Genomic DNA, 12,755 nt, shown 5'->3' on the forward strand with positions numbered 1-12,755 from the left:
TACTGTCCCTGTCTTTCTTTTTTATCTCTTTTGTGTTTCATACTGACTTTTTTTTTCTTATTTGCAGTCATCAGTCATTTTCTTTCTTTCACCGTCTCTCACTGACTCACTCAATTTCTCTCTCTTACTCACAGCTCAATCCTCTGTTCATTCTGACACGTCTCTTCTAACACTGTCACCACTGTGTGTGTGTGTGTGTCTGGGGTATCAAGGTTGTCTGCTGCTGATGTGAGATTATTGATGGTAATTTCTTGTTAAATAAATGTGTGATGTTGCTGGACAGGACCTTCCTAAAGTAAACCCGCTCCATGCCCTACATTTTTTTCTTCTACAAAAAAAAAAAAACATATAGGTCACCTGAGATTGACCACAATCTAAAAATATCCAAAGGTAGTAGTATTAGTCTGAAAGCTTCATTGTTTTCAATAAAACAGCAGGTGGTTGGTTGTTATTGGTTGTTAAGAGGATTAATTCTTGTCCTTATCATTCTGTTATTCCCTTTCTTGCTCAAAATCAACATTGCACTACAGGATTTATAGAAAACGAGGTCTTAAGTTTGAGAAACACATTCCACATTTATGCATTGCATGGGTGTGCATGATAATTATATTTGTAAAAGGCTCTAAAACGTCCTCCTTCTAGTTGTGTTTATACATGTATTTTTGTCTGTACAGAAAAGCTTTTCATCAAATAGCCACAATGGCTACTGGAGCTCCAACAACATCTCAAAATACCAACTCCCACTATTCTGCCACACAAAAGGCACGACGACTACCACAAAGACAGCGTGCTACTTTCTGTCTGGTGGTTTGGTGTAACTTTCCATCTGTGCTGTGCATTTTGTGTTCGTCCCCGATGTGTACCATCTTAGTGTGTTTTGCCTGCTAGCTGCATAAGCAGTTAAAAAAGGTCTGGATGACATTGCCTTTGCCTCAGAGTGTCCCCCAACAGAGAAGTGGTGTTCTCAGCAGAGGTAACTAAAAGGAGAAACATCAGTAGACTGTTCAAATGGACTAAACACCAGCTTCCGAGCTACCTTAAACTTAGAAACACGCTGTTTACAATGCAGCTGTAGCTATAGACCATTTTACACACACACTTAAATTTAATAGCTAGTGAATTGATTACACAGACTTTCTCAACATTGGTAAAAAGCTTTCAAGATATAAATGGAAAAAGTGTTTGCTATTGCAAATTTCTTGTTTCCATCTGAAGCTAAAATAAAGAGAGAACGTTAAAGACTTCATTTATCCTGTTATGAAACGGAGACCAGGAATATTGGAGCCGAGACATGAAAATAGATGTGAAAACGTTGTCAGTCTTGCACACTAAGCAGTCTGAAGCTCACGTACATCAACTAAACACACTGCATCAAAAAAGAAATAATTGAGTTGCGTGAACCAGCCAGTAGCAGTATTTTGCTGACACCGATTTCACGAGGGATAAAAAAAAAAAAAAAATCCCAGCAGGCCAGAGAGAGAGAGTTATTGCCTGAGAGCAGCGTTGCAGCCAGAACTGCACACAGAACCAGTTAAATTCAGTAACCTTGACCCAGTTTCCAGGCAGTCACGCCCTCAGTAGCTGTACATCGTGTCCTGTCATACTAACGGAGACCTTGTTATAGAGATTGAGCTGAGACATTTAACGGGTGGAGGAAGCGAGAGAGGTGTTGATGTGGAAGAAGAAGAAGAAAATGGAAAGAGGAGAGGAGAGACGGGGAGGAGCGATAACACCGATGGAGAGAAATGATTAGAGAGGAGATGGAAGAGACTGAAGGGAAAGAGGTACAGCATCTTTTGGGAACTTGACGATGTGTTTAAACATGCCCATCACTGAAGATTGCACACACATGCACCGTGGCAAACATCACAATTAGCTCAAAGTGCTCCTGTGCTAATCCCTCAGCCAGATGTGACTAAATTTCCCATTTAAAAGGAAGGACATAAAACTGTACAGAGACCAGCTTCTCAATTGTGATTGACAATGTGAATATTTTGCACAAAAATGCAACCAAAATGGACCCTTGCATGTTAATCAGGGCTACAACTGATGATTATTGTATAGTGTATCAGTTAATATTCAGAAAAATGCCTATTGAGGCAAAGATATCATGTTTAAATGTCTTGTTTTGTCCAAACAACAGCAAAATTATTTAGTTTACTGTCATGTATAACAAGGAAAAGCAACAAATCCTCACATTTGGGAAACTGGAACAAAGGCATTTTGGGCGTTTTTTTTTTTTCAACAAATATATTAATTGTTTCTGCTTTAATGTAATACACAAGCTGTGTATTAACAAGTGTGAGATAACGGTCATAAATGCTTGGCTGAGTAGCACTAACATGGAGGATGTCAAGACAAGTATAAAAGTATTAAATGAGATACTTCAGTTCAGGTTACACATGAGGGCTAGACTGTAGCTGGTTTGGCTTTGACATTTTGATATATGCTACCAGTCATCCAAGGAAATCGGTCTGTATGTGCAGAAAATTTGAACTGAGCATGAAGCTTCACAGCCTGAACATTTGACAGCTGAGTGAACGTCGTCTTCCAGCCAGATTCCATGTGCTTTTTTATGGCTGAATATGTAGAGCGCTGCATGTAAAATCATCACTTCACTCTCGACGTGCCATAAAACACAACATTTTAGATATTCGGTGAAGACTGCATTAGTCCAACATTATATTCAGACAATAGACTAACCTTTATTACCCACCCCCAAAGCCATAGAATACATACATTAGTTAAGACCATCCTCTCCTAATGGACACAAGGCTAGTAAATCACGTCAAGCCACTCCCATTTACTGGCTCTTCGTTTAATTAATTTACAGCACATCTAAATTACCATCTGTGGATCCAAGAAGGAGAAATGAAATTCACCAGCTGTGGGCTCCTGCCAGCGTTCTCCTCTTCTTTATCAGGCTGTTTGTAGTAGACATGCTGAGGTTGCCCCGAGGAAGGCAATTAACTCAGTGTAATTCAGAAGCTGCCTCTTCAATGTGGCTTTAAATTCGACGATCATTTGATATCAGCAATCAAGGGTGTAAGTTTTTAACCTTTTGATACTGAATTACACTGCTTTTGAAGCATTAGTCTGAGTGATTTGCAGTGAGTGTTTCACAAGGTCAAGCCTCATCCTAGACCACCAGCAGATAAAGGGTGTTGTGACGTGTGAAGTGCTGATTGTTCTTTTTAGCACCGTAACACCCTTTAATCAATTTTATGCACCAAGCTTCTTAACTTGAACCTTGGTGTCTTTGTGTCTATGTGTGTGGCCACTTCAGAAATTTGAGCAGGGGAGTAATTTCTTCTTTAGATTTTGTTTTCTACTTTTAGCAATATAATGTAAGCCCCAGATTTTTCTGCGGGCAGCTCGGGGCAGCGTGATGAACTTGGCGCTAAATCAAGACTGTGTTTTATAGATTGGAGTGAGTCTGTCTGGCTGCAGGACCTAGATCCTTTAATCAACCCTCTGGCCCAGTGACTGTTGACATTAATGCCCAGTGAATGTTCAGTTTGTCTAGGCCTAGTTAGGTAATTTAATTTTTAGGGTGTTTTATATGCACGTGACCTGCTGTGTGCAAACCCTACACAATGTCAGTGTCAGTGTATTGTGTGTGTGTGTGTAGTACATGGAGGATGGGCTGTTTGTGCCCATCCCTTTAGAGTGGATTAGCTCCGTCCACCCCCACCTCCCTCAACCCGGAGCTCTCTTGTAGTAATCACCAATCAGGTCCCAGTTTTCACCCTGAGACACACACACACACACACTCTGACACTCAAATCTCCAAACAAACAGATCTGGCAACGCTGCAGACCTGGCAGAGAGAGTAATGCCAGTCGGGGGGAATATAGGGCGAAGTGGTGGTGCGGCGGTTAGTTGTTTAGGGATCTGAGCGAGTGTGTGTGACTGCTGACTGGTGGAATTAAAGCGATAACACTCACACCTGGTGTGTCAGTAGTAGTCAGAAGGACAGATGGGAAGAGAGAAGTCAGGTTGGGCATTCTGCCACCAGTCACTGCTGGGCGGACGACAGGAGATCTTTGTCTTTCTCTATTTCTTTCTTTTCTTCTTTTTTTGTCTTTCTGGCTTTTTCTTCTTGTTCTTATTGTCTTAACCCGTTGAGGAGTGCTTCCCATGCTGAACACACCTAAAGGTAACCAGCACTTTGATATTTGACTGTTTGTTAGTTATTCGATTCTAGAGAGCCCAGAGTTGTAAGAAATGTAGGTGAAACCATAGGATGAACTAGCTGAACATTTTTAATTGACTGGTTTTAAGGACTTTGTTAACCATGTGCACTACAGCTTCTCACACTCTTCTATTCTGTCACAGAAACATACCTTTCTCACACATTTGCAGCGCTGCATTCTAGCATGTGAGGAAAAAAAAATGTCTAAAAAAATGTAAAATGCTGCAGAAACACCCAAGGGGAACCACTGATACTGGCGTTAATTGCCTCTGCCCTTCCTGGTCAGCGTTTGGGCTGCAGTCGAGGAGGATGGGATGTATGTATGATGTGTGTGTGTGTGTGTGTGTGTGTGTGTGTGTGTGTGTGTTCTTGGTAGAACTAAATGTTGCTGATGAGGTGAATCTGGTATCTTTAGAGCTAAAGCATGCAGCATTGTCTTTGTCTGGAGACCGTGGACTGAGGGCGGGGAAGGGAAGGGGGGCGTGATTCCTCAAGGTTGTGCCTGCTTCGCTGTGCTCATTTTGCATATGTACGTGTGCGCACATGTGCATTTGTGAGTGAGTGCCGGCATGTTTGCCGCAACAAACACCCAATTTGGCATGATAATTGATTAAGTATTGATTCCTGATGTGAAAGTGGGAAAATCTGCACGAGCTGCAAAATTTGATTGAGTTTTTACTTTGTTGAAAATAATGACACTAATTTAGTTAAGTTCTGTTTTTTTGTTTTTTTCCACCCATGATGCTACACATCTTGACTCATTAAAAATGCAGTGGGCTGAATATGAGAATGGATTTTTCAACAGTGTCAGCTGTAATGGTTGAATGGTTGACCATGTGGTGTTTTACCTTTGTTATACAGTGCAGCTGCAACACAGATCAATGTGTTCTTAAAGAAAAGGCATACAAAGTCTTTCATAGTCTGCACATTTTTACTTTGTGAATTTGGGGAAATGGAATACAGAGATGGATTTTTTTTTTTTTTTTTTTAGTGCAGTGTCCTCAAGCAGTTTGACCTCCCACTGTCAGTGACCTGATTCAAACATTGCCAAACAGCATTGCCAAAGACCCTCTAACATTTCTTACCCGATCTAATTCAGGTTGGATTGCATGCTGGTGATTGAGAACAGAAAAAAATAGCTGACCTCTATTTGACAAATTAGGTTAATGCCTTAATCAGTCCTCTACCACAGGTACTATTGACTTTATTATGTAAGCGGACGATTAGCTTCTCTAGCATGTGAAAAGCCGTGATGTTGGTTGTATCAGCTCGGCTAACATAAGTTCCTAACAGTGTCTTACTCTTTATAAGTTGTTTCTTTATTTTACTTAAATGTCACTCATTTTCTGGAAAACTCCTTGTAGAAAAAATAAGATAAATGTAAATCCTTTTTTTTGTAATGGCTTCAATCTAGGCTAACGCATTGTGCCCTTAAAAGGATACTCTGTGAAATGGAGCAAGATTGTTGAATTATTTATAGGCAGAGTGGAAGATACAATAAGATGCTCGTCACCTCAGGTTCTCTGTAAGGGTTAACAGAGACACCTGCTGGAGAAACGGGTGCAATGCATTTGTAAAATAGGTGGTATTGTGAGTAAAGAGACTCTTCTTCTCTGAAGTATCATTGTGCTATGTGTTTATATGTTACCAATGTTTTTAATCCTTACTCTTGGTTAAATATTTCCACAGAATAACTACCTGGTGTTCATGGCAGAGCTGTTTTGGTGGTTTGAGGTGGTCAAGCCGTCTTTTGTGAAACCAAGAATGCTGGAAAACGAAAACACAGGTAAGTCATTTCTCACCTTACAGCAGCAACTTTAGTGTCATGTGTAAGTAAGAAGTAACGGTAGTCGTAGAGGTTACTTTAGGTTTATCTTATCTGGGAAAAAAGCTGATATTACGGTAATTATGGGAAAGTCAAGTGCAGTATTATGTTGTTATCCATTGTGAAAGTACTGTTTGTTCATTTGTTGCTGTCGGGTCACCTCAGATCCCTCATCCTTGTTGAAAAACATACCAGCCATCCCCATCTCCAAGGCAACTAAGAGAAGCTTCATGGAAAGACCTCCAAGTCCTGAGAGACCCAGGTACAGTAGTCAAAATGATGGTATTCAGTGGGACACGTGCATTTCATATGATATTTGTGCTTCCAAAGGTGTATGAGCAGGCATTTCACTGAGTAAAGCAGCACTTTTGCTAGTAATTTATGCTGGTTGGTAGGCAGGTGTGAATTTATGGGGATGATTAGGCCAAATAAGATCCACATGTATAGCAAAATCCTTATCTTGACACACTAAAGTTATAAAAGACAAATGAATTGAATGATATATTACAATGTATAACATGTCTCTCATTCTCTAGTCTGCCCCTCCGACCCCAGCCCCGAAACTCAGGTAATTTTTTTTGTTTTTTTCTTTCACCAAGTATTAGGTATAAACATCAGAGTGATTGTAAGTACAGCAACTTCTGATCTGACTCTCGCTTTGTTTACTTGTATCATCCAGGAGAGATCAAGAGGTCAACCTCAATGTCCTTTGTCGATGGCAACCTCGGAACTTGGCCCAAAGAGAAAAGGTTAGTAATATTGCCATTCTGTTCATGTGCTGCTTATTTACAATATCAAATCCCTGTGAGAATAAATTAGCCTTTAGGAGATAAGAAAAGTGTCAGAAGTTTTAATTACAGGTTGTTTTTTTTTTTCTATTAAGGTCTGGGCCTTATGGAGTGTCTTTTGACATCCCCTTTGACAAAGAAGACTCTGCTCCGGGGCCTCTTTCCTCCACACGTGGCATGGTCAGATCCGTCAGCACTGATGATGGTTCTGGATTCAAGGTCCAACACCTGCCTCGTGGAATGAAGCGTAACCTGTCCTTCCAGCCAGTGAATGGTAAGAGTATCGGCATTGAGGAGGAGGGCTGTCCAGACAGCCTGGCTGGTATGGAGCCTGACAGGCGACCGTACCCCAACGGACATGGAAATATTATGGCAGCAACTCCTTCCATGGAGGAAGCCCTTCAGATTATCCACAGCCCAAGTAGGCCCCCAGTGGAGGGCATCAACAACGGTTTCTTTTTGCACAGTCAGGGCCTTGGGGCTGGTGTTGGTGGCTTGGAGCCAGTCTCAGAGTTGGACTCCAAAAGCGCCCTGAGCACCACAGACACAACCGAGGTGGACACTGGCATCCATCTCCGAACAGAAGACATGCTGGATGAGGATTCCTCTTTGAAAGACTGCTCTGTGAACATGGACTTGGAATTGGACACGCCAAGCCCCTCCCCGAGCAGTCAGGGCAAATCCCTTTTAGCAGTGAAGATGACCAGCTTTGCCGAACAGAAGATGAGAAAGCACAATCCATCAGCGCCAGACTCAGGGAGGTGCAGCAGCAGCTCCCTCAAGACCACTCCTGAAGGCTCTGAGCTTGGCCTCCCATTATCTGTCTCCTGGGCCCCAACCCCTGAACACAGCCCCATCCATCAACAAACCACACCTACCCTCACTGCTCAAGCATCATCCACACCAGTACAACTTCCACCCAACGATCCCGCTCAGGTCATGGCTACAGAGATGGTACAGTTGAGGATGAGGCTAGAAGAGAAACGTAAAGCAATCGAAGCACAGAAGAAGAAGGTGGAGGCTGCATTCACAAGGCATCGGCAAAAGATGGGTCACTCAGCATTTCTCAATGTGGTAAAGAGGAAAGGAGATGGGGCTGCCAGTGGAGAGGAAGGAGGAAAAACCGAGGGAGAAGGCAAGGCAGCAAGCACAAGTCCCACCTTCAAATTCGGAAGGAGCAAGGCAGACACGCCTGATGGGGCAGAGCAAAGCAGCACAGGCTTCTGTTGGACAAAGTCGCCTGGTGCAGGAGAGGAAGGTGGGCAAAGCCCTGCTCAGCTAACTGAGGTAGATCTCACAGAGTATACCCGTTCTATTGAGAAACTGAACCATTCGTTAGCCTTCCTTCAGACTGAGATGCAGCGACTAGCTCAGCAGCAGGAAGTGATCATGGCTATGAGGGAACAACAACATCAGCAGGCGTGGGTCATCCCTCCTCCACACACAAACCCATCCCCACAAAAACACAGTCGAGCTGGAGCCGTCGCTCGATCCTCAGGACCCTCTTCTCCTGCCGACTCCCCTCGTTCCACTCACCGTTCTCCAACCAGCATCAAGCGCAAATCTGCCTCCTTCCACTCACGCAATCCTCGCACGCCTCGTCCCAGCGAGCTAAAGCTGGCCCCCTACAATCGTGTCCTAACTGCCCCGCAATCTGTAGATAGCATCCCCAGACTACGGCGATTTTCTCCCTGCCAGCCTTTGGCGAGTTCCTTTGTTTACATGGGGGAGAAACCAGCACCAGCCAATCTAGCAACAGTAGCCTCAGATGGGGATAAGAATAAGGAGAGTGAGTCACTCCTTTCCCCAGAGAAAGAGCACGCCAGTATATGTGTAGCCAACTCACCCCCCTGCTCCCCCAACCTGCAGAACAAAAAAGAACAAAAATCTGAAGCTCGAGAAACAGAAAAGAGCCAATCCAAGAACACTGATGTGGAAACAGATGAGCAGAAAGTTCAGAAGTCAGTTGCAGAGCTCAAACCTACCATAGAGTCCTCATTTCCTGAGGTTCTGGCCCACCCTGTGGTCGAGACCTTCACGGTGACACCTACAGAGATTCCTCCCCAGCCAGAAGACTCCGGCCTAGTCAAGAGCAACTTGATTGAGGTACCTCTGTCAGTCGTGAAGCCCCTGGAAGATCTGACACTTGATGATGATTTGGAGATGCAGCAGGCTAACGTGGAGGCATCAGATTACGAACAGAAGATGTGTCGTGGTTTCTTCTTCAAGGTAGGCTGTTGATTCAGCGAATTGTCACCATATTGTACAAAGAATAACTTTTGTAGCACTTTCTCTTGTCATAATATGAATCCATGAAAAGTGGATTTGTGTGTTTTAGATACGATAAAATATACATTATTTGACTCTGCACTGGAGCTGAAGTGTGGAGTCAACAAATAAACAACACAATAAGTAAATCACAAAAAACAAAATCATGTTTCATGCTATGGTAGGGCCATTGGAAGCCTTAAAACGCAACACAGTGGTGCAGTTATTGAAAAAAGGCAATTACATTTGAACCTGGTTTGTTCCTGACATGAGATGATGAATAGTTCGGGAAACATGTCAGCTGATCATCTCCCCATTTATGGGTTGCTTACTGGCTGCAGTCTGGGCTTCGATGTAGGCCATAAAACTGGGGCTGTTGTGAATAATTCAGGCACAGCTGTGGAAATGTGGGGTTGAATAGATTGTGAGTGCTGAGGGATGAGCAAAGGATGTTCACATGAAATAAAGCCTTGAATGGAACCAATTTGTACTGAAATTAGCAGCCTGGCGTGCTTATGTTTAGAAATGGATGAAGGCAAATTCAATTTGTTGAAAGTGAGTGTGTAAAGGGTCTGATTTCTGTCAAACTGCTTTTCCAAAAGTCTCCTCCTCTCTTGCTATATCAAGGTTCCATGCAGTCAAATTCAACTGCTGTTGAATAATGACATCGTTTCAAATGTCCATGGAAATAATGTATTTTTAAACGGTTTCTTGTAGTCCCATAATATAAAGATCACTCTATTGTGTTCCTTTTTGCCAGCCTTTTTACTCTCATTTACTTACACAAAGCAAAGGTGACCTTTCGCAATAACAGCTCGGTTTGGATTATTTTATTCATTATACTCATTTAGATGAATAAAAGATTTTAGATTCAGCTCTGCCTCCTGATCTGTGTCACAACAGTAGAAGGTCAACTTTGCTTATTGAACAGCAGGTACGAAACAGTAATGACTAAACTAAACGTTAGTGGGTTTTCAGTCTGCTTAGAGCACACTGTGTGAAGGTGCCTGACTTTGTTTCCTTCGTGACTCAGGCGGACGGAAAGGCCGAGGAGAACATGGCTCAGAAGAGGGCTGCACTGTTGGAGAAGAGGATGAGGAGGGAGAAGGAGAGCCAGCAGAAGAAGATGCAGCTGGAGGCTGAGTTGGAGCAGAAGAAGGAGGAAGCTCGGTGTGTTGACACATGGTGTAAAGAGAGCGTGACTGCGCTGCCAGACGTTTTGCAGCAATGATGCATCTCTCTGTGCTGACTTCCTCCCATCCCTCTCCTTTCTCTGTGCAGACTGAAAGCAGAGGAGGAGCGCGTCAGGAAGGAAGAAGACAAGGCCAGGAGGGAGTTCATCAAGCAGGAATACCTCAGGAGGAAGCAGCTAAAACTGATGGAGGACATGGACACCGTCATTAAACCTCGACCAGCCGGCGGTGCCAAGCAGAGGAGGGGCCGCCCCAAGTCTATCCATCGCGACAGCATGGACTCCCCCAAAACCCCAGTCAGGGCTGCCACAGGTAACCATGGAGACGGTCCCCAATGAGGGAGGTCAAGGTCATCCCATCTGTCGTATCTGTGTCCTGCTGCCACTTTGCTTTGTGCCCTTTGAGAATATCTTACATAATTTACTCTTGTTTCATATGATGATAATAAAAAATAATATTTATGTAATTTAGTCAATTTAAGCTTTGTGAACTAAATCTTTGAAAAACCATCTAATATTTAACAAACCTAAAATAATACAGTAGAACTTTAGAAGTTTAATATCATGTAGTGATATAGTGAAGGAGCAATGCAATACTACTGCGTGTTTTTATGTCAGTTAAATGAATTATTCTAAAATATTTAATTCATATTCATGTGTGTATTATAGGGTGTGTTCATATGATTTGTGTGTGTGTATTTCTTGATGTGAGAGTTAATTTTAGTGGTGACACTGAGGCTGCATTGCTCTGCGACAGGAGTTGCAACAAAACACAGTGGACAGCGTGGTGTTGTTGTGATTCATGGTGTTGGTGTAACTGTGTCGTGCTGTGCCGCATCTCATCTCACATCCAGGTTCACGCCAACGTGTCTTTTCAGTCTCCAGCTTGTCCCTCGCTTCCCTCAACCTAGGAGACAGCGACAGCGTTCACTCTGACAAGAGATCGCCAAGGTGAGATGTTTTTACAAGTAAAGACCATGCGTAATGTGAAATGTGATTTTCCGGTGTAGCCTTTTAAACTTAGTTCAGTGTTTCCCGGAGATTTTTCACAAGATTGCATACCTTCAGAAACATAACTTTGATTCAGGAATATAGCAGTGGATAAGTGAAAATCTCTCTGGATTCAAGCAACTGAGTTTACTGCTAATGTTATAGTTTTCTGTAATAAGTAAGCCACTGCAAATGAACATTAAAGTTTGACACATTGACGTTTTTTATCGCCAAGCACTCCAACTGTCTAACTCCAGTTCTCAGGTCTAACATTTCTCCTCTATTCTTCTATCCTTCTTCTTTTAATACTTTCTTTTCTTGCTGTTTCACACGTCAGAAGTGCTAGTTTAGCCTCTGGCAGTCTCTTCTACTTTCTGAGATCTCCTAAACTGAGAAGGAGAAGGTTAGTTTCTGCTTGCCAGTCAAATCCCGTCCCGAGTCCAATCCTGCACTGAAACCCTGTTCCCAAACTGGGTTTTATCACGGATTGATCGAAACACTTCAAGGAAAACCAGCGTATTTCCTCATGATTAACTTTAAAGCACTTGCTTTGCTTTTTCAGCAGCATCGCCACCACAAAGCCATCACTTCTCTTTTTCCACTTACCTCACTGCTGTGCCATCCTAACCAATTTACACTTGTGTTGTGGCTTTTTTTTTTTTTTTTTTTACACCAGAAATAACAGAGTCAATAGTGTGGCTTTACATTGACAGTTCTGTGCAGCAAACTCTGCAGAAAACATCCATCTTTCCAAGTCATTTAACCCTATACTGTAATCTATTAGTAGGGTATACAATATCATTTAATAATAAATGAAATGTAACGAGGAAGCCAAATTAGACATTATCCTTTTGCTAAAAATGACTTGTAGACGTGGACAGTTTACAATACAGCACTGCAAGCAAGTTTGACTTAAGTTGCTCTCTCTGCACATTTGCTGTGCTCACTGACTTTCATGTCACTACAGAGGCAGAATAGTGTGTTTCATAAGTAGATTATAACCTCAGTGGAATAAGCGATACTCACTTTTTTTTATAAGGATTGCCGGTGTATAGAAGGGACACATAATGTAGGTGCAGTCCAGAAAAAGAGCAACCAAATGCCAAGTGCTGCACTATAATTAATTGACCTCTTTTTATTGACCTCAAATGCGCCAGACTGCTTCACATCACTGAACTCACTGCCTGTGCTTGCAAGCTTTGCTACTTCACTAGTTACTGTAATGATCTACAACAGACACTCAAACTTAAGCTGTGTGCTGCAGTGCACACGGTTCCCTCCACTGTAAGGGATAAATCCATACAAGCAAGATGTAGACAGGGTGGGATGACATGACATCAGCTTAATGCTGCTGTTTCGTAATGGCTGGAAGGATTTATTTTTGCAGATGGCATTTATTTCTAAATGTCTTTGTTTGCACAGTAGTTTCCTGCCCTGTCTACAGTTTAATTTGCTGAGGAGCACCACCGATACGGAAAGGTGATCTAATCGGTCTGC

General features: G+C 42.7%; 1 protein-coding gene across 7 annotated transcripts in view; it reads left to right on the forward strand.

Moving 5' to 3' along the window:
* Positions 1-12,755, forward strand: part of camsap2a (calmodulin regulated spectrin-associated protein family, member 2a) — a 45,979-nt gene that overhangs the window by 29,204 nt on the left and 4,020 nt on the right. For 2 of the 7 annotated variants that reach the window (XM_019256725.2, XM_019256727.2), the window contains 9 exons: positions 5,885-5,981; positions 6,186-6,282; positions 6,557-6,588; positions 6,700-6,769; positions 6,904-9,037; positions 10,110-10,246; positions 10,358-10,581; positions 11,123-11,219; positions 11,596-11,661. In XM_019256725.2, coding sequence (XP_019112270.2) covers positions 5,885-5,981; positions 6,186-6,282; positions 6,557-6,588; positions 6,700-6,769; positions 6,904-9,037; positions 10,110-10,246; positions 10,358-10,581; positions 11,123-11,219; positions 11,596-11,661 — 2,954 coding nt within the window. The remainder of the gene's footprint in view (positions 1-5,884; positions 5,982-6,185; positions 6,283-6,556; positions 6,589-6,699; positions 6,770-6,903; positions 9,038-10,109; positions 10,247-10,357; positions 10,582-11,122; positions 11,220-11,595; positions 11,662-12,755) is intronic. The other 5 variants (XM_019256728.2, XM_019256729.2, XM_010742251.3 and 2 more) reach the window with 3 other exon arrangements.

This window comes from Larimichthys crocea, chromosome XVII (assembly GCF_000972845.2).
Source record: "Larimichthys crocea isolate SSNF chromosome XVII, L_crocea_2.0, whole genome shotgun sequence".
Taxonomy (NCBI): domain Eukaryota; kingdom Metazoa; phylum Chordata; class Actinopteri; family Sciaenidae; genus Larimichthys; species Larimichthys crocea.